Source organism: Zalophus californianus, chromosome 6 (genome assembly GCF_009762305.2).
Source record: "Zalophus californianus isolate mZalCal1 chromosome 6, mZalCal1.pri.v2, whole genome shotgun sequence".
Classification (NCBI taxonomy): domain Eukaryota; kingdom Metazoa; phylum Chordata; class Mammalia; order Carnivora; family Otariidae; genus Zalophus; species Zalophus californianus.
The window spans coordinates 10,183,449-10,205,515 of record NC_045600.1 but is presented as its reverse complement, the minus strand read 5'-3'; the positions used below and the strand labels follow the sequence as shown (position 1 = coordinate 10,205,515).

Below are 22,067 nucleotides of genomic sequence, written 5' to 3'. Positions count from 1 at the left end.
AAACAGGCCAGTGGAAAAGGCACAAATGAGAAGTTTCCTTGACTTGCTGTTGCTGTCCTGGCCCACCATGGAACTCAGGATCATCTTCATCAGTATTTAGCTTGAGCAGAAAAGCTACCATCAGATGACACTGACTCATGGCCAGCATCTGGGTAGATTTGTATCACACAGCCACCCCACAATTCCGGGTGCTGCCTGGGCACGCTTGCTTGTTTCATTCTTCTTGTTATCCTTCACCCTGATCTCACGCATCTCCCCTCTGACATCATGGAAGGGTTAGGCTGTAATTGCCAGTATCTTGGCTGATAAAGCTAGACCCCTACACACATAATAGGATCGGGCTGTCCTCAGATTTTTGTTCCGAATACTTAAATGCCAGAAGAGTTTTCAGTAGAAAGGATAATGACCTAGAATTCTGCCCTCGCTGGGGTGGAGTTTACATATAAAGTCAAGAAAAAGATGTTTTCGTAAATATACCAGCACAGGCGGTGTACCACCCACATCTACTTCCTGAAAAAGTTACTCAGCTATAATCCAGTTTTTGTAGAAGAACTAATAAGAGAGAATATTTGCATCTTAGTGTGGGTCTGCCATGATGCCTTATTTCCACTTAACTTTTATAATGTGACAAATGGGCAAAGAAAACAAATATATATTTCATAAAGAAGGAATACAAGTGTCTAATAAAGAGATTCAACCTCATTGTTCAAGCTCATTAGTTGTAGAGAGATGTATTCATTTAATGAATATATATTGAGCACCTACCACAAGCACTGGATTACATATGGGGGATGTAATAATGAAAAAGATACAGTCCTATCTCCAGGTGCTTAGAATTTGATAACAGATGTAGTCAAGTAGACAGACAGTTATTGAATAATATGTGATATTTACAAAAACAATAGTGAAATGCTACTTTTGCCAATGAAACTGGAAAAGTTAATGATAAATCTTTAGTATTAGCAAAGGCACAGCGAACTTCTTCATGTCCTACAGGGAGAAGCATAAACCTAGAGTCCTCTTGAGTACAGTATAGGAAAAAAATTTTGCTTATCTTTTACCTGTATTATCGGATTTGAGAGATGAGTCTAAGGAACTAGTCTATATTAAAATTTTTAAATAATAGAAGTATATGCTTAGATAATATTTACTATGTGTGAGGTATTGTTCTAAGCACTTCACATGTATGAACTTAATATCCTCACAAACATCTCTTGGATGGATAGTATTGTTGTTCCTTTTTTACACATGGAGAAGCTGAAGCCCAAAGAGGAATGTTATTATATGAACAGGATAGAAGTCTGGAAGGCCATACATTATCAGAAAGTTCCCAAGTTTCTCTAAGTAGAGGGTTACAGGTTATTTTAATTTATTTTTATACTTACATTTTTTAAAATTTTGATAATGAACATATAAAAGTGCCATTTTAATACACAGTGCAGTAGTTTTTAGTGGTTTTAACATAGTTGGAGATGAGAAATCCCCATCTGTGCTGGTAGGTTGAAACTGAAATGTCCCTATTAAGCACTAATGAAATACAGATTTGATTTATTCTCTTTGCTTTTTCAACGTTAAGAAATCGTTGTACAGCCATTAAAGACCTCTTGCTTCTGATTATCATTTTTAACACCCAGATAATTAAGTGGGGATTGCATCGGTGTACTACTTTGGGGGAGAAAAGTCTGTTGAAAGGTTGAATGGAAATAACTTTTACTGTAACTAGGGATGAAATCTTTATCTTAAACTATTGTTTTTCATTCTTAATAAATTCAAGGTTTTCAGTGGTTCTGAGGAAGATTTGTACGAAATAAATTTTTGTGACCTTTGGGCCAGAATAGATTCTCTCTTCTTTTCCTCCTTTACCTTCCCTGTCTACTTCCTATGTTTGATGAATGTTTGTGAACTGCTGGTAATGCTAACATCTACACCTGTGATCTAGATTCATTTCCTTTTTTTCCCCTTTTTCTTAGCTTTATGCTAAGGAAATGGGTGTTGGTGGGGCACCTGAGTGGCTCAGTCGGTTAAGCGACTGCCTTCGGCTCAGGTTATGATCCTGGAGTCCCTGGATCGAGTCCCGCATCGGGCTCCCTGCTCGGCAGGGAGTCTGCTTCTCCCTGTGACCCTCTCCCCTCTCATGTGCTCTCTCTCTCTCAAATAAATAAATAAAATCTTAAAAAAAAAAAAGAAATTGGTGTTGGTGATTTTCTTGGCAATTTACTCAAAATCTCACATGAATATTTTATATATGAAGAATAAGTACTATTCAGAAAAAAATTTTGTGGAGGTATAATTGGCATGTAACATTATATTAGTTTCATGTGTACAACATAACGATTTGATATTTGTATACATTGCAAATGATTATCATAGTAAGTCTAGTTACCACCTGTCACCTTACGTAGTTACAGAATATTTTTTCTTATGATGAGGACTTTTAAGATTTACTCTTAGCAACTTTCAAATATGCAATACAGTATTGTTAACTATAATCACTATGTTGTACATTTCATTCCCATGACTTATTTATTTAATAACTGGAAGTTTGTACCTTTTTGACCACCTTGCCCCCTTTCATAGATTAATTTCTTAAAAAACAGTGTTTGGCCCTCTAATCACTCAAGTCCTTTGAGCTGTGCTGTTCAGTATGGTAGCCACTAGCCATGTTTGGCTATTTAAATTAAGTAAAATAAAGTTAAACCTTCAGTTCCTCAGTTATACTGACCTTATTTTAAATGCTCAGCAGCCCCATGTGGCTACTTTACAGATTATAAACATTTCCATCATAGCAGAACCTTCTGCTTGACAGTTATGTCTTAGAGTCTTTGTGGTCCACCCTGAATTTTTTAAGGTTCTCTGCAGCTCTTATTGACTCTTTTGTAGTCTGTCAAATTATAATTCATACCATCTTCTATCATGTGTCCAAGAAAGCTGGCTACATTATATGGCTCCACTTTATCAGTGTGTGTCATTGTAACAACATCTTAATCCTGGTGAATAAGCAGAAACTTAAAGTCTTGAATAAGAACCATTTGTGATTATATTATAAATGTTGTCTGTGTCCTGAAAGCATGTATATTGTGTTTCATTCTTTTAGAGGGCGCATCTAGTATCATATATCATTCTATATAGAAATTGGTTCCTGTAATGTTACGTTTTAGGTGAATGAAAAAGTAATTTATCCCTTGAAATCTAGAGAAATAGGTTTTGTACCTATTTATGTTAAGTGACCTTAACAGTCACTACTGTTAAGTTTTTCTGATTAGTCCAGATCAGTGGCTGGTTGCTTAAAATGGAAAACTATGTTAAAATTTTTTTTTTAAGATTTTATTTATTTGAGAGAGAGAATATGAGAGAGAGAGAGCACATGAGAGGGGGGAGGGTCAGAGGGAGAAGCAGACTCCCTGCCGAGCAGGGACCCTGATGTGGGACTCGATCCTGGGACTCCAGGATCATGACCTGAGCCGAAGGCAGTCGCTTAACCGACTGAGCCACCCAGGCGCCCGAACTATGTTAAAATTTATAAAGCTTAGGGGCACCTGGCTGGCTCAGTCGGTTAAGCGGCTGCCTTCGGCTCAGGTCATGATCACAGGGTGCAGGGATCAAGCCCCGCATCGGGCTCCGTGCTCGGCGGGAAGCCCGCTTCTCCCTCTGCCTCTCCCCCTGCTTGTGCTCTCTCTCTGAAAAATAAATAAAATCTTTAAAAAAATTGTATAAAGTTTAATATAAACGTCTAGTCATTAAGATCTCTAGGTAATAATATTATCCTGGTGGAACTGGAATTGATTTAAATAATTATACAATTACTATTAATGTTTCTTATGTTTTTATCATGCTTTCCAACCAGATTGCCAGCTTCTGGAGAGCAGGAGCCACGTCTCTGTGATTTTTCCTATTTTCTACAGCACCTGGCACCATGACTTGTTTTTAATAAGCTTTTGCTATAATTTATTAATTGATTTATTTTCTTCCATTGCTTACTGTGCAGGACAGAACTTACAAAAAGCATGGTGCTCCCTGAACTAATAGAACTCTCTAGGGATGAAGGCAGCAGTGTGCGTCTTGCAGCTTTTGAAACTCTGGTTAATCTGCTTGATGTATTTGATACAGGTAAATCTACATGTGGACACATCTTTGCTTCTGAAAGCAGTGTTTTTCCCTGTTTTTATCACTGATAAGGGAGTAAAGGACGATAAAGGACAGAATTGCTTACATCGGATTTTGTGATGAACATTAAGCCTCCCTTCCTAAGAATTTGGCTTGGTAATTAGCCTCTAACTTGTTCAACTAATTGACCCGAGGAAAGATGCTGACTAAAACAAGGCCTAAATTAGTTTCCCTACCTTAATATTTTAATGCTAGAAATCTCATGGCCATAGGAGGAGAAATCTGGGATGAGGCACTTGGGTGGGAGGTATTTCTTAGTGTTGTGTCAATCAAATCACAAAGACAGTTAGCTCCTCTGTGAGTGTATGACTAGATCTTTGACTAATGCTGGGCATTAACTTATTAGTAAATGTTAACCATGTTGATATGGCGAAATTTGGAGGAGTAAATATCAAGTACTTTGGTGCAAAACTCTATTGTGTAATTAGAGGATCACATTTACTTGGCTTAACAGCATTTTACCTGAACTAGGAGAGCCTGTTGAAGATTTTTGCAGTGTGGACAGTAATTATGTCTGATTGCTACAGAATAATCATTTAGGCTATCTGATGGGCCAGAGGAGGAAAAACTATAATACATGAAAAGAGACAAATGAATGAATCTGCTTTCCTAATCATGGGGCACCCCTGGGCATTCAGTCTAGGAGCCTTGGCATGCTCTCTGCTCTCTTCCCTTCACTGCTCACACTCGGTTATCACAGATCTGGGCCTGACCTGTGTTCTCGGCTTTCCCTGACATTCCTTCCCACCCCTGGTACGCGATGCTCCAATAGCACTTGTCATTACCTTGGCAGATTCCATTCTCCCACACCTCTAGCTTTTCTGCGTATTCTTTTCACTCCGTTTTTTTTTTCTTCTATTTTCCTCCTAACCAACATCTCCTTCAGTGCTCATTGCAAATACGGTTTCCTCTCCAATATCTCTCTAAATGTCTTATGCCAGGAGTTGGCCAGCTATGGTCTACAGGCTAAATTCTGCTGCTGCCTGTTTATGTAGGTAAAGTTTATTGGAACATAGCCATGCCCATGTGGTTATGTATCGTCTGTAGCTGATTTTGTGTTGTGGTGACAGAGTGGTTGTGACAAATACACTGTGAAGCCTAGAACATTTACAAAAAACATGTGCAGGCCCCTGCCTTATGCCAACTATGAAAACAGTGATCGCATTGTCTTATGATAGTTTTTGTGTTTGGCTTCTTTGCTGGTCTGAGTTTCTCAAGTTTAGAGACCATGTATTACTCCTCTTTCTACTTCTACTTAATATAATGCTTGTTCTGTACGAAATACAGTAAACGTTTGTCTAATGAATGTTGTTTAGTTAAAACAGTAGTTGTGGTACTGAACTGTGGTGATAGTAACCAGAATAATAATACTAATAACCCCGTTGCTGCATTTTACTTAGTCCTGTCAGACCCTTAGTAAAGTAGTGGTGCATTTCTGAAAGTTTAAGAGAACTATGGGAAATTCAGAGTATTTAGAATTAAGGTGTAAATTTTGCTAATATATCAGCAATTTATAGCCAGCAGATATATTGAAAAATATTAATTAACTTCTGAGGTGCCTGGGTGGCTCAGTCAGTTGGGTGTCCTACTTTTGATTTCAGCTCAGATCTGGATTGCAGGGTTGTGAGTTCAAGCCCTGCATTGGGCTCCCATGCTAGGCGTGGAGCCTACTTAAAAAAAAAAATCGATTCGCTTCTTAAGGAAGTATCTTCTAAGAAGTGAAAATGAAGAAATTCAGTAAACAGGTGCACTGAAAGTCTGAGCTCCTCCGCATGACATTAAGGTTTTTGATGATCTCAACTCTCCTCTCACTGCTTCTCTCCCCCACACCTCCACCACCATTGCTGGCAGAAATTTTCTGTTACTGTGTGGCTAACATGGTAATTTTTCTTTCTGGGATCTGTGTGTATATATTAATTTCTACCTGTGCAGTGTGGGTGACTAGATCTGAAGTACGTTTTATTTTGTTTTGTTTTCCAGATGACAGAAGTCAAACTATACTTCCCTTAGTGAAATCATTTTGTGAAAAATCTTTCAAAGCAGATGAATCAATTCTTATTTCCTTATCTTTCCATTTAGGAAAACTATGCCATGGACTATATGGTATGATATATCTTAAGATTTTCAAGATCTGTGGATAATTTTTTCCTTTTTCTTTTACCTCAGCCACTAAACTTCAGCTTTCCAGGTGTAAAACCTATCCTTTAAGTGTGTAAAATCTTAAGAGGCCTTAGATTTTTGATAGCATAATTTAGAACACATTGAAAAATTACTTTCCCCCCAATAGAACCTATCTGAAAGAACAGTGGCAGAATGAAGTAGGCATGGCCCTTTAAATTTCTGAATATTTTATACTTATGTATCAGTTGGCATATGATAATAGAAGCTCATTTATATTAACTATTGGTACATAGTGAGTATACCCTTATCAACTATTTGCTGTAATATATCATGTGAGCGTTTCAGCTTAGAATCAGCATAATACAACTTGGCATTTTGAACATATTACTCAGTTCTTAGCTTACTATAATAATGTAAGCATAAATTAAGTTAAATCCATCTGGCATAGTAAAACATTTTTAAAAATGTATATTGTAGACTTTTAACAGGCTCTTGAAAATAAGTACTGCAGTATATGATGAGTTCCTATCCATTGATCAAAAATATTTTGAGTTTACTTTGCTGTCCTTTAGATTGAGTTTTTAAGTGCCTCTCTGCAGAAACATATACATATCTTTTCTGCAGACAGTTTTGGAATATCTTTGTAAGTAAATAGCAGTAATGGCCCTGATGTATTATTATTGTAGTGACTTGTTGGTCTGTGGTATGATATATGCCATAGAAATTAACGCAGTTGTAATTCCTGCATTGTGTAGGTTATACTATCAAAATTAAAATTAAAATATTATTAAGATTAACATAAGGTGAAACAATTGACCTGTTGGAGTTCTTCATAATAGGTACCCTTTCCTCTGCTGTTTTTATTTATGATCTTTAGCCATTTATTTGACTATTTTGCTCCAATTATGTATGTATTGTACTTTGCTTTTCTCTCTTTTTGTTTTCAATTGAAATGTTGAACAAAGGTTTTACATTTGTTTTAGGAATTTTTACTCCAGATCAACACTTGAGATTTTTGGAGTTTTATAAGAAACTCTGTACATTGGGTTTGCAACAAGAAAATGGACACAATGAAAATCAGATTCCACCCCAAGTCCTAGAGCAGGAGAAGAAATATATTTCCGTCCGGAAGAACTGTGCTTATAACTTCCCGGTAATAAATTGTGTATTTGTACTGAGTAAACATTTTGGTTATAACTTTAAAATATATGAATAGATAGCATTAAAAAGTATGGCCATATTTGACACCTGCTTAGCCTTATGTCTGGTATATGCAGTAGGTACTAAGTAATATTGGTGTAATTTATATTTATCTTTATGTATAAATTAGAACTATATACATGCATTTGGATCTTCCAAATATGATCGCTATCTAAATTATTATTCAAAGGACATGATTTCAATATAAATGAAGTGATTGTAATATTAGGTACTGATGCGTGTTTTTCTCTCCTTCCCACTCATCTTCGCCCTTCCACCTCCACCAGGCCATGATTGTGTTTGTTGATCCTAAAAACTTCCACATGGAACTCTATTCTACATTCTTCTGCCTTTGTCATGACCCTGAAGTACCAGTCAGATATACTATTGCTATTTGCTTTTATGAAGTAAGTCTGGAGAAGTGGTACGGCTTTACATTGGTTGTTAATTTCACCTATGGATGCTAGATGATTTTTTGATACTGTGTTCACTTGTTTGTAAAGGTTTGTTACAATATACAGGCTCCATATGTCTTTCATATTGTGGTACTAAATGTTATTTTAAAATTCCCATAATTCTCTTAGTATGTTGATAGAATTCATTTACATAAGCACATTATAATCATTTATCATTTATTAATCCATTCATGTACTAAGTGCTTACTTTAAGCCAGACATTGTGGTGTGAATATGGGTATTGCAACTTTGGGAGTAAAATCAGTTTTTATAGGCTTTATAATATTTATATTTAGCTTTGTGTCTAAACTCAAGAACTTGAGAATAAATGGAAAATTGAGAAAGATTATTTAAATTTATTGTTTTTTTAAGGTTTTATTTATTTATTTGAGAGAGAGAGCCGAGAGAGCATGAGCAGGGGGAGGGGCAGGCAGAGAGGGAGAAGCCGATTCCCTCCTGAGCAGGGGGCTCAATCCCAGGACCCTGGGATCATGACCTGAGCCGTAGGCAGATGCTTAACTGACTGAGCCACCCAGGCGCCCTACATTTATTGTTTTTACTGCAAATGGGTCATGTTTCATGAGCATAGCTGTTAGGTTCAGCTATTACAGCAACTCTCTGTAATGTAAGAGCAAAAGGGAATTTAAACTTTTTTTTTTTTTCTTAAAGATTTTATTTATTTGACAGAGAGAGACACAGCAAGAGCAGGAACACAAGCAGGGGGAGCGGGAGAGGGAGAAGCAGGCTTCCTGCCAAGCAGGGAGCCCGATGCGGGGCTCGATCCCAGGACCCTGGGATCATGACCTGAGCTGAAGGCAGACGCTTAACGACTGAGCCACCCAGGCGCCCCTGAATTTAAACTTTCATGATGAATGTTATTAAGTGTTTAACACTTGAGGTTGAAATTTGGGTATGTCTTAGAGGTTCCCAGTAAGCACATGTATGCTGTAGTAAAGATTTATAAACTATCACTTAGCAACTTCAAAATGTAAATATCTCTTTATAAGTGGCATAATAAAATATTTCCTTTCTTTATAAGAGGTATCTAAATATTCTTAGTCTCAATGAGAAGATCTCAGCCCCTTCCTTGCACTGTATTCCATAGCAGAGCATCGTTAGATCAGCTGAAAAGTGCCCGAGGTACCTATAGCATCATTATTATGTTCCTTCAGACTCTTGGCTGTTGGCTGATAGTCTTTGCTTCTTTTCATTAACAGTTTTTCTGGTATGAATGAAATGTTCACTGTGCAAAATCTAGGAAATATTTCCTTTAAACGGTGTAAATAATTAAAATAATTCCAGTGTTGCACAATTAAGTCATCTTTGTAAGTATAGTGGTAGAAATACGCTATTGGAGGAGGGGAAGAACAGAGGGCATTGCTATTAGCTGAGTGAACTCTGTCCCCACGGTGCATTTTAAGTGGGCATGTAGTCTTGGTTACCATGCGTGCTTGTTAGATGAATGGTCTCCAGAGATGGTTTCATGAGGTTAGTATCTGAGAACGCAATATTTATATAATATTAGAGTTCTTACTTATGTTCATTTTTATCTCATACCTTTAATATTTCATTTTTTGTGTGTTTTATAGTGGACACAATATGTTAACACCCTATAAATAAACATCTGAAATGTGTCCATAAAAATATGTTACTGGTAGGAGTGAGTTTGGATCATTGATCTAGCTCTTTGGTGGCTAGTTGCCAGGTTCTCTCAATCATACCACGTAGGTAGGCTGTTACTGATACTCCATAAGATAGATTGTTAGTCTAAGTTTATCCTTTCTGAGTAGTGAGAATCCATTGGTGGATTTAAATTTTTCTCACAGTGCTGTTGTTAAATTATGATAGTTATTTTACCATGTCCTAACTTCATTCTTGTTTTTCAGAAATATGTTATTTTGAAAATATTTTGAACAAGTCAGAAGACAGCCCTGTAGAGCAAAGTTTTTTAAAACATTTTCTTTATCCAGGAAGCTTCCCTCCCCCGCAAAGAAAGGCTTACCCAGAAGCCCAATATGTAAAAACAAACAAACAAACAAAACACCAAGCCCCAAAAAGAAAAAGAAAAAAAAGATGAAGTAGAAACTGGTGAATTTACCATTGTGGGTTCTGAGTTTGCCTGGAGGAAGAAGAACAGACTTGTTCACAGGGGAGCTGGATTAGACCCTTCCAACTCCTCTTGTGCTGATTAAAGTCTTGGATGGGAAAAATCGTCGGTGTCTTGCTTGCTCAGGGGCCCCCTCTATCGCTGTGTCACACCGACCTTCTGTAGTGCTTACCCTCCTCGGGAGGCGCTGAACCAGGGTGAATGCTCATACGCCCATGATGTCCTGTCAGACCCTGTTGACTGCTGTAAGACTTTAAAATATGAGCTAGAGGTGTCCATGGACTTACTGCTTGTGTTATGAAAATTATGACTGATAAATCCATCCTGTACTTTCTACGCGCCTGTGGGCACTGACTTTCCCACCCTCGTGTACCCACACTCCAGAATGTTACAAAGCAGACTGAAAAGCTGGTTTTCTCTGCAATTAATTTTTCTAGAAATCTAATTTTTACATTTGTGTGGTAACCTAGTTTCATTTTAGAAGAAGTATCTAACAGGGATGCGTTTTGTAAAATATTATTATAACCTTTAGATGTCTAGTAGTTTTAAACCTGAGAGACTTTATTGTTCCATTTCAGGTATCTAAACTTCTGAATTCTGGAGTATATTTAATACATAAAGAACTAATAACATTATTACAAGATGAATCACTGGAGGTAATAGCTTCTTACTCTTTGGTTTTTCATGTTAAGTCTGAATATTGTCAACGCCCTTCCCCTCTTCCCCCCACTTCTTAGGAATTGCATGAATTCTTTCAGCTGACTAGCCCCAAAAGCGTCAAGACAAGGTACAATTGTATCATAGACTGGAAGTTGAGATCTTTAAAAAAATACTCAGTTTTAAAATATATATGTATATTTGTTTATTAAGAAGAATTTAGGACATGCCAAAAAGTAGACAGACAAAAGGATACCTTTAGTTCCAATCACTGTTTCTGTTTTGTTATATTTTTAAGTTTTTCTTTTCTTTTTTATTTGCTATGAAGAAGTTTTTATTTTACTTAATTGCAATCCTATTTTATATCACATTTTACATCTTTTTTTTTTTTCTCTCTCAGCATTGTTTAGGGAATATACTTGGGAAAACTGAAATACTTTATTTTGATGCTTCATGTAGTATATCCTGTTCACCCAAATGACTGCTAGCTCAACTCATCAATATTTACACATTGCTGAGGGTGCTATCTTACTTAAATTGCTTTTTAAGAGTTGAGAGGCAGTTTTTCAGCATATTGGTTGTATGGAAGTAGCTGTCTCAGATCTAGACTATTTGAACAATATCAAGGGGCAGATATACTAATCTCTTTTCATAGGTAGTTTTGATCAAGGCAGTTGATTATGTTTCTAAAATGTTCCAGCAAGAAGATGGCAATGTAAGAAAATAGAAACTCCCTAAATGTTGTTTGGTAAATAATACTCTTTCTGCACAGAAATTGACTTATGAGGCTAATCTAAGATTAGAAAAACAGTAGTTGCCATAACAGTAATTGATATCTCTATTGAAAGGTACTAGATGCTCTTATAGATCATCTTCCAGAAATCCTTGAACTTATGTCTACTGGTGGAGAAAGCAGTATTCAAGAAAATAAGGTAAAAGCCATGTATCAGAGAAGTTCCTGAATGTTTTAAATATGATCTGACTCTATAGAGTTGTGGGGAATCAATGAGAGAATGTGCGGAAAACATTTAAAGTAGTGCTTGCCCCATAATAGCAGGTGGCTTAGTAAATGTCTCTTGGAGCTTCAACAGCCTAAATTTCCCCTACAATTCTTCCATTACCATGATTCTTATTTATTGTCCTTGGAGTTTACATTGATATTTCCAGTTTTTATTAGCATTAATTATTATTCTAAGAATAGCATCTGGTGAGGACAGAAGAGTAGGAATGTAGAAGGTCAAAATTTTCCAACAGCGAAATATAAGAAATTTTACTTTAGTTAGAAGGATTGAGTCCCATTCTCTATTTCAAAATCTTATTTTCAGTAACCGTAAATTTTACTTATGGATTTTTTTGAAACATATTTGATTTTGCCAGATAATTATCTCCCTGTGACAGCTAAGATCCTCCTAGGTTCTGAAGTGAGTGAGAATATTCCTCTCCCAATGTATTGTAAGACTGAATAGTTTGACTGAATGCTGCACTTGATTTATTTTCATCAGTCTTCTGATGTGTGTTTTTTCAGTTATCATCTCTGCCTGACTTGATCCCAGCCCTCACGGCTGCTGAGCAGCGAGCTGCAGCCTCCTTGAAATGGAGAACTCATGAGAAGCTACTACAGAAATATGCCTGTCTGCCGCATATCATATCAAGTGATCAGATTTATTATCGTTTCTTACAAAGAATGTTCACAATCATGATGACAAATGTGAGCCCAGTATCTTTCATCTAAATCTTTTGAACTCACACTTGATTTTGGAATTACCAAATTCTTCCCATTCTCAAAATAGTACAACAAACTCTGTTTATTCCATTTTGCCCTGGAAAGATGTTATCCTCCTAGATCCCTGAGGGGGAAGCTCAGATTTCCCCGTGCTTCTTCAGTAATGCTTATTTTTGAACATTGTCGACATAGCTGGGTTGAAGAATGAACAGGTGGTACCTTTACTTACCCTTTTTCCATATGTTGCCAAGGAGAGTGTAAACAGATTCCCTTCAAACTTGATATAGTTCTTCTCAAAAGGCAGGTTGGCAGGAGTCTGTGATCTCAACTGCTAAGTCCCTTTTGCTCTGATATCCACCTTTTATGTGTCGTGGCCTCAGAGCCTCCCTCAACTATGCCATGTTGCCAAGATAATCCATAAGTCCCTAAATCTTAGTGGAGTTGCTTTTTCTTTTAAAATACCTCTAAAAAGTGGCTGTGTAACAGATAAAGCTTATATTAAAAACATGATGGCCTACTATGGATAACCTTAAAATTAGAGTCAAAAGCAGGGAAAAAAAAAAGAAAGGAAAAGATTTGTACTCACATCCCCCAGAGAGTAAGTTGTCTACCTTTTTCACAAAAATTTCAGAGGTTTATTTAGCCTACAGTTCACTGTACATTTAATAGGATGTCTTCCTACCATTTTTGAAGTATGAAAAAGTTCCATATAACATGTACGTTTTAGAAACTGTTGAAAAAGTGCTTTATAGTGTCATTGTTCTCAATAAAAGGGAGATAATGAGCTCTTGTAGCCATTTCAGAAAACCAAAATCAGGGTTAGCTTCAAAGATTAAAAAGAAAAAAAAAATAACGTTATTGGTGTCATTTACAACTTAAGTAAGAAACTAGGCATACGTTTCATGAACTGACACTCTACAGGTTAATTTCATTCATCAAGGCAAAGCCTAGAGCATGAAGGTTACATTATAGCTTTAATAGTCTTAAGAAATGACATCAGTGACTCCCCTATCAGAGGACAGTGCATGAGTGTGCCACATAGGAAATTTCACATAAAATTGAGCAGAATTAATGAATTACTTTATTCAGAAATTACCTATTTGAGTGCCTGCTAGGTGTCAGGCACTGTTTCAGGAGGGAGGGATATAGGAGTGGATAAGACAGAGACTTCTCCAAACGGAGCTTGTGTTCCAAAGGGTGGTGGTATCGGGATACAGAATACAACAGGATGGGTGATGTGTTTACAGATGCGGGTAAGTGCTGTGGTTTGATCTTCATTGTTTATCTCAGTGTGATGAGTTGGTTGCCGTGCTGTGTTTACAAAGCTTAAGAATATATACTTACTCCATATTTTTAACTTCTCTTATCAAGAAAGAGAAATTATTTACAACACAGAGTGCGAACAAAGTACCTGTAAGCCTAAGAGATTGTTTTACTATTTTCTTTTACAAGGCAGTAATTCCACAGTTAAAAGGAGATACATGATTATTATAGCACATTTTCTGTGATCAAAGAGGATGTTCTGGAGAAAAGAAAGATTTGTATTTGTAATTCCACACCTAATGGTCATAATTCATTCATTCAGCAAAATTTATTGAGTGCTTACTATGTGCCAAGCACTACTATATTTTGGGTACCAGGATACAGCAATGAACAAAAGAGACAAAGGATGTGTTATCACAGAACCTGAAATTCTACTGGAGACTGGTGGTAAAGCAACATACATATATAGTATGTCAGGGGTGAAAAGTACAGTGAAGCACAGTAAAGCAGGGTAGAGGGTGAGGAATATGACAGAAGGTAGTGGGATGCTGTGGTGGAGATAGCGGTCAGGGAAATGTCCTTTCTGGTCAAGTAAGCTTCATGCGGAGGCTTGAACAAAGTAAAGGAGTTACCACGTGGATGAAGGACAAATGGTCTGGGCAAAGAAAATGTGGTTGCGTGAGGAGCAAGGAAGCTAGTGTGGCAGGTGGTGGAGAGGTGAGGAAGGGGGGGTGCCTGGGCCGTGATGTGGAATCTAGCTTGTATTCTCTGAAACAAGGAAAATCTTTAGAAGATTTTGAGGAATGACATTAACTTTTTTTCTTTTGTTGTGAAAAAAATTTTAAAGATACAGAGAGGCGGAGAAGATACTGTGATGAAACCTCATGTAGAACCCAGCGAGACTGAACAATTGTTAACATTTTGCCATATTTGCTTTTTCTATTTCATTGTGCTGAGGAATTTTAAATTATAGATGTCACTGTATTTTATCTCTCAACATTTCAATGTTCATCTCTAAAAAAAGACATTCTCCTATATAATCACAGTATAATCGTTACATTTTGCAAAATGGACAGTTATTCTTCAATACCATTTCATATCCATGTAGTTCACATTGTGTTCCCCAAACATATTTTATAGTTGTTTTATTCCATACAGGATCCAATTAAGATCGTTTGGCTATTGCCTTTGACTGTTACAACTCTTAATTGTCTTTTAATTCAGAACAGACTCCCTGTCTCCCTTTCCCCACTTCTTCATGACATTGAATTGTGGAAGAGACTTCATCATCCTGTAGAATATTCCAATTCTGAATTTGTCAGATTGCTGTTTCATGGTGTTAGCTTGTTCACCTATTCTCAATATTTCTTGTAAACGGAAAATTAGATCTAAAGACTTGCTGAGTTTTAGGTTAAACATTTTTGGCAAGAATACGTCACAGATGCTGCTTTGTATTTTATATCGCATCATCTCTGGACACGTGTTCCTCTGTAAGTGAGCTCGGAGTGGTTCTCCAGTGGTGACAGTTGTATTACCCCACTGCAAAATTATGTTTTCTCCCTTGCAAGGTGCACTGTAATCGGAAGCTGACACTGAACACTCTGAACACCAGTTTTTCATCAACCTTACACCCATTAGGTTTAGCATCCACTGATGATCCTTCCTGAATCTGTTTATATTAGAACTTGCAGAGGAGTGATTTTTAAAAATTCTATCACTTCTACATTTTTCATGGCATTCTTCTATGAAGAGATGCTTTACTTCATCCATGTGGGTAATCTGATTATGCTGAAATATATTTCCTCAGGTAATCTTTAGTTTTTTCCTCCTATGATCAATTTTCAGAGCTAGGAGATGGTGTAGGTACCACTTCCAATGGTGACAACTGAGTTTTGTTTTGGTTTTGTTCTCTCTTTCAGGCTCATTCTCTAATATTAAATACTGTTTTAATCAACTGCGATCATTATTGGTGTGCTCCAATTGTCACAACTTATTCAGGCTGGCTCTATGTGTTTTTGATATGATTACATTTATCTCTGATTTCTGGCCCAAAAGATAACTTATGTTATACTGTGAGGTACAAAATAGACATATTTTTTTAAAATTTTATTTTATTTTATTTTATTATGTTAGTCACCATACAGTGCATCATTAGATTTTGATGTAGCGATCCATGATTCATTGTTTTCGTATAACACCCAGTGCTCCATGCAGTACGTGCCCTCCTTAATACCCATCACCAGGCCACACCCCCCGCCCCTCTAGAACCCTCAGTTTGTTTCTTGGAGTCCATAGTCTCTCATGGTTCATCTCTCCCTCCGATTCCCCCCCCTCATTTTTCCCTTCCTTCTCCTAATGTCCTCCAGGCTATTCCTTATGTTCCACAAATAAGTGAAACCATAGGATAATTGACTTTCTCTGCTTGACTTATTTCACTTAGCATAATCTCCTCCAGTCCCATCCATGTTGATGTAAAAGTTGGGTATTTATCCTTTCTGATGGCTGAGTAGTATTCCGTTGTATATATGGACCACATCTTCTTTATCCAGTCATCTGTTGAAGGGCATCTCAGCTCTTTCCACAGTTTGGCTATTATGGACATCGTTGCTATGAACGTTGGGGTACAGGTGCCCCTTCTTTTCGCTACATCTGTGTCTTTGGGGTAAATACCCAGTAGTGCAATTGCTGGGTCATAGGGTAGCTTTATTTTTAATTTTTTGAGGAATCTCCACACTGTTTTCCAAAGTGGCTGTACCAACTTGCATTCCCACCAACAGTGTAAGAGGGCTCCCCTTTCTCCACAACCTCTCCAACATTTGTTGTTTCTTGCCTTGTTGATTTTTGCCATTTTAACTGGTGTAAGTTGATATCTCAGTGTGGTTTTGATTTGAATTTCCCTGATGGCTAATGATGATGAACATTTTTTCATGTGTCTGTTAGCCATTTGTATGTCTTCTTTGGAGAAGTGTCTGTTCATGTCTTCTGCCCATTTTTCGACTTGATTGTTTTTTGGGTGTTGAGTTTGAGAAGTTCTTTATAAATCTTGAAAATCAGCGCTTTGTCTGTAGTGTCATTTGCAAATATCTTCTCCCATTCTGTGGGTTGCCTCTTTATTTTGTTGACTATTTCCTTTGCTGTGCAGAAGTTTTTTATCTTGATGAAGTCCCAAAAGTTCATTTTTGCTTTTGCTTCACTAGCCTTTGGAGATGTATCTTGAAAGAAGTTGCTGTGGCCGATGTCGAAAAGGTTACTGCCTTTGTTCTCCTCTAGGATTTTGATGGATTCCTGCCTCACATTGAGGTTTTTCATCCATTTTGAGTTTATCTTTGTGTATGGTGTTAGAGAATGGTCGTTTCATTCTTCTGTATATAGCTGTCCAATTTTCCCAGCACCATTTATTGATGAGACTGTCTTTTTTCCATTGCATATTTTTTCCTGCTTTGTCAAAGATTATTTGACCATAGAGTTGAGGGTCCATATCTGGGCTCTCTATTCTGTTCCATTGGTTTATATGTCTGTTTTTGTGCCGGTACCATGCTGTCTTGGTGATCATTGCCTTGTAATATAGCTTAAAATCAGGCAACATGATGCCCCCAGCTTTGTTTTTCTTTTTCAACATTTCCTTGGCGATTCGGGGTCTTTTCTGATTCCATACAAATTTTAGGATTGTTTGTTCCAGCACTTTGAAAAATGTCATTGGAATTTTGATCGGGATGGCGTTGAAGGTATAGATTGCTCTGGGTAGCATAGACATTTTAACAATGTTTATTCTTCTGATCCATGATCATGGAATGTTTTTCCATGTTTTGGTGTCTTCTTCAGTTTCTTTCATGAGTGTTCTGTAGTTCCAAGAGTATAGATCCTTTACCTCTTTGGTTAGGTTTATTCTGAGGTATCTTCCTTTCCTGATTAAAACTCTTCAGAGTATAGGGATAGAGGGAACATTCCTCAAGTTCATAAAATCCATCTATGAAAAACCCACAGCGAATATCATCCTCGATGGGGAAAAGATGAGAGCCTTTCTCTTAAGATCAGGAACACGTCAAGGATGCCCACTCTCGCCACTATTGTTCAACATAGTACTAGAAGTCCTAGCAACAGCAATGAGACAACAAAAAGAAATAAAATGTATTCAGATTGGCAAAGAAGAAGTCAAACTCTTTCTCTTCACAGATGACGTGATACTTTATGGGGAAAACCCAAAAGATTCCACCCCCAAATTACTAGAACTCATACAGCAATTCAGTAATGTGGCAGGATACAAAATCAGGGCACAGAGGGCGCCTGGGTGGCTCAGTTGGTTAAGCGACCGCCTTCGGCCCAGGTCATGATCCTGGAGTCCCGGAATCGAGTCCCGCATCAGGCTCCTTGCTCGGCAGGGAGTCTGCTTTTCCCTCTGACCCAGCCCCTCTTGTGCTCTCTCTCTCACTCTCTCTCGCTCTCTCTAAATAAATAAATAAAATCTTTAAAAAAAAAATCAGTGCACAGAAATCAGTTGCTTTTTTATACACTAGCAATGCAACTGTAGAAAGAGAAATTAGAGAATCGATTCCATTTACAATAGCACCCAAAACCAAAATATACATATTTTCATATGACTAGTATTTATGCATTTGAAATTCTGTTAGAGTACACAAAATGAAAGAAAAGAGTAACATGTTTTTATTTAGTTCATTTATCTAAAATTTATTGTTTAAAATTCCTGTGATGTTTCTGTTTATGCACATTTCTTAAACTTTCTGTTCTAATTCATAGTGAATAGTCTCCTTTTACATTTAACACATTAAAAACGCACAGAATAATACTCAATAGTGAGAAATAGCTTGTATAAAACACGAGAGTTGGTAGCTGGGAGCACACTCCCAGCAATGTAAAGTTTTATTTTACTTGAATTTCAAGGATCCTCTAATAGCACTATAATACTCTGAATCTTCAAGAATTAAATATTATAGTATTTATATGTAAGCCAAGATGGTGAACATGAATTTTATACTGGACACAGTATATCTGGTTGAGAGATTTTTCTCTAGTATGCAATTTGAACCCAAACCCAGGAAAGTAGATGATTGAATTCATTTAAAATTAATTAGTTGTGCCCAGTGGTGTGACAGAAATTCAAAAGACAAAGGAGTATATAGAACGCTAGTAAGAGTTACTGACATGGTGTCCCTTGGATTTTAAGTTTTATCTGTGGTATTGACCAGGGATCTCAATGGATGACACTGAGGTAGAAGAGGCAGAAGCAAACCAGAACGATTGAAAAGTATACCTGATCATGGGATCTCTAGGTTTCTATTTTAGAAGTGGCACATTTTTGGTGATGTATCTGACACAGGGCATGTTCTTGCAAATAGGTGTTGAATAAATGAATGACAAGGTCCAGGGAATGGCTAAGAGAATGGGTGGCTGAGATGTATTGGAGAATGTCACTTAAGCTGAAGTGGCAGAGAAAGGATAGTCAAATATAAATCAGATCTGGATGATTTGAAAATGACTGTGCCAAACTACATTAACTTTGTAATGTGATATTTTAGTTGATTTGCCTGAATGATATTAACATTAAATTGTGAAGACACTAACACGGTGATTTGAGAGGCAGACAACATTGCTCTCGCTTTTAGCCAAAACTGAAAATTGATTTGTGGAGCAAAATTATGCTATTAGATTGATTTAATTGTCTTTCTTACCTATTTCTTTAAGAATGTCTTGCCTGTTCAAAAGGCAGCTTCACGAACTCTATGCATTTTTCTGCGTTATAATCGTAAACAAGAACAGAGACATGAGGTCATTCAAAAATTAATTGAACGTAAGTAATCATTGCCTCTCATTTTGAAAAAGAGAAAGTAAACGGGCCTTAGTGAGCTCTGACTTTATCATTTTGCCATGAATAGTTAAGCTGATATTGGTAAATATCTGGAGTGTGTTTGTCTTTGAGTTTTGTAGGTTAATTTTTTTTGGTTTTAGAAATCTATATGACAGGATCAGTCTGTGATGAATGGAAGTAATAATTGGTCTGGGCCTCCTTTAGTGAGTTTCTACACTTGAGAAATTAAAATAATGTATATTTATGTTGAAAGTCTAGTTTCTACCCTGATGAAATAGCGTTTGGAGCTAAAATATGAGTAGAATATCCATAAATGTAGTCATTTATTTTATGTTTTTATTTTAAATATTAACAGAATGAGGGGGTTTTTGGTTTGTTTCCTTGAGTAGAGTTGACAGTGCACATAAATATGAATCTGGTAAGCCTAGGTGGTTCATAATGTCTTCAAAAAATTAAGTCAATTAACAAATGCAAATTTAATTTACTAAGGGCTAAAATCAAGGTAAAAACCTTTAGTTGGAGTGTTAATTCTAGAAATAGTGGCACACACTTATACATCCTTTTTAATTACTTGTATACTTGCTTTGACCATAATGTCTTAATGTTTTTATTAAACTGTTTTCCAGCATAGGTAGGTAATGGGATTTTCTAGTTATTGGAGTTTACCATTTTAAGTATGGATCACCACTTTTCAAAAAATTAGAGTATATAAAATTCTATTTAAGAAAAACTATGCTCGGTATACTTTAATCGTTCTCTTTTTTACTCTGTTTTAATTTAATTTTCATTTTTCAGTGATAGGACCACACATTTAGAATCAGTTTTATTTTGTAATGAGATTCTGTTTGGTTTTAAATATTAAGAATTTTGCTTTTGAACATTTGTGTAATAAGGGAGAAAATAATCCTTTAAATGTTAACCTGAATTATTGTCAGTAATACAGTGTTTACATATGACTTAAACCACTTCAAGGCATTCTCATGAGAATGAGACAAAGAAAACAGTTAATTTGATTGATCAAATATAACTTCAAAGTTTGAAATTATACAAACTTGCATTTGAATTCCAACTCTGCACCAACCAGCTCTGTGACTTTAACCTCTGAATCTCCTCTCAGGAGGATAAATCTATGCTTATCCCATTGGATTGCTTTTCAGGATTAAATGTGATAATACGTTTAAAGTACGCAGCACATAATGGGTGATCAAAAATAGTTTATATATTCAGTACTTAAAAATTACATTTTTTTCTGGTTTTTGAGATGTCATTATTTTGGAAGTCTACAAATCTGGAGTGTATAATATGATTTTTTTTCTCTTACCTCTTGTATTTGCTAAACAAATTGTGGATACAAAGAAACTTGTCATGGATTTTGTGTGTTTGATTTTGTCACATATAATTTCGTGTAGGAAAAATTAAACTTCTCTTTTTTGTTATTGTTGTTTCTAGAACTGGGCCAAGGAAAAAGTTATTGGAATAGACTTCGATTTTTGGATACCTGTGAATTTATTATAGAGATCTTTTCCAAATCATTTTTCTGTAAATATTTCTTTCTACCTGCTATCGAACTGACACATGATCCTGTGGCAAATGTGAGGTATGGTACCAATCCAAGAAAATACTTGAAAAAGTTGTACTTTTAAATTTATCTTCTATAATATATCTACTTATCTAATATAATGAACACATGCAAAATCTTTTTCATAGTCAGTTTAAAAAGACAAGTAAATAATTTAAACTTACTTTGAAATTCCTAGTAGTCCTAGTTAATGAGCCTCAATAGGACTTGGAAGCATAATCTTTTTTTAACTGTCCCCAGTCTTTTGTTTAATGGGTCGAGAGGGCAGTAGTCAAAGCCAGACTGGCAGGCTTCTCCTGACACTTGGATACACACATTGACATCAGGAGAAGGTTGAGTAGATAGTCTTAATTTATGGATCTTCTAAGACTAAAGAAAAAATAACTCAAAGTTGGCTTGGCGAAGTTCTGTCCATTTTTAGGGGCAATCAAGAGATTGGTTTTTGTTTTATATTTTCAGTGTAAGAAAATACACAAAATGCCACTGCACTGGCCTCAGTATTTTGTGCATCTTATCTGTGGTAAATCACTAATGAATCTAACTATGTTGTTAACATTTTGCAAATTAAAGTTGTGAGTCTAGAAAAGCAGCTCCCAGTGTGATGAACTATCACTTACCAAGCATTTCACCAAAATTATTTGAAAGGAAATGAAATCATCTTTACCCAGGTCAATATGACTTAAAAGCATAGTACTCGCCCTAAGAGAAAGCAACCTGCCAATTCAAAAACGAAATGAAGATTAATGGAACATTGCTCCATGAAGATTGGTTATTTTGGGGGGTAAGAGATCATTGCATAGCAATTTGTCTTGGTTTCCACTCTCCTGCCTGGGCAGCTGCCAGCCCAACAAATGGGTCCAGCAACACCATATACTAATTAGCTTTTGGATACAAAAGTGTTTGCCCAACTGAATAGAGATGTGTAGATAGAATGAAAGCCATCACAGGCAAGAGTGGTGGGATCATGCAGTTAG

General features: G+C 36.5%; 1 protein-coding gene across 5 annotated transcripts in view; it reads left to right on the top strand.

Moving 5' to 3' along the window:
• Nucleotides 1-22,067, top strand: part of PPP4R4 (protein phosphatase 4 regulatory subunit 4) — a 104,672-nt gene that overhangs the window by 58,676 nt on the left and 23,929 nt on the right. For 4 of the 5 annotated variants that reach the window (XM_027571050.2, XM_027571046.2, XM_027571048.1 and 1 more), the window contains 9 exons: nt 3,986-4,107; nt 6,145-6,267; nt 7,269-7,438; nt 7,773-7,892; nt 10,626-10,703; nt 11,553-11,636; nt 12,230-12,412; nt 19,391-19,496; nt 20,964-21,111. In XM_027571050.2, coding sequence (XP_027426851.1) covers nt 3,986-4,107; nt 6,145-6,267; nt 7,269-7,438; nt 7,773-7,892; nt 10,626-10,703; nt 11,553-11,636; nt 12,230-12,412; nt 19,391-19,496; nt 20,964-21,111 — 1,134 coding nt within the window. The remainder of the gene's footprint in view (nt 1-3,985; nt 4,108-6,144; nt 6,268-7,268; nt 7,439-7,772; nt 7,893-10,625; nt 10,704-11,552; nt 11,637-12,229; nt 12,413-19,390; nt 19,497-20,963; nt 21,112-22,067) is intronic. The other variant, XM_027571047.2, reaches the window with a different exon arrangement.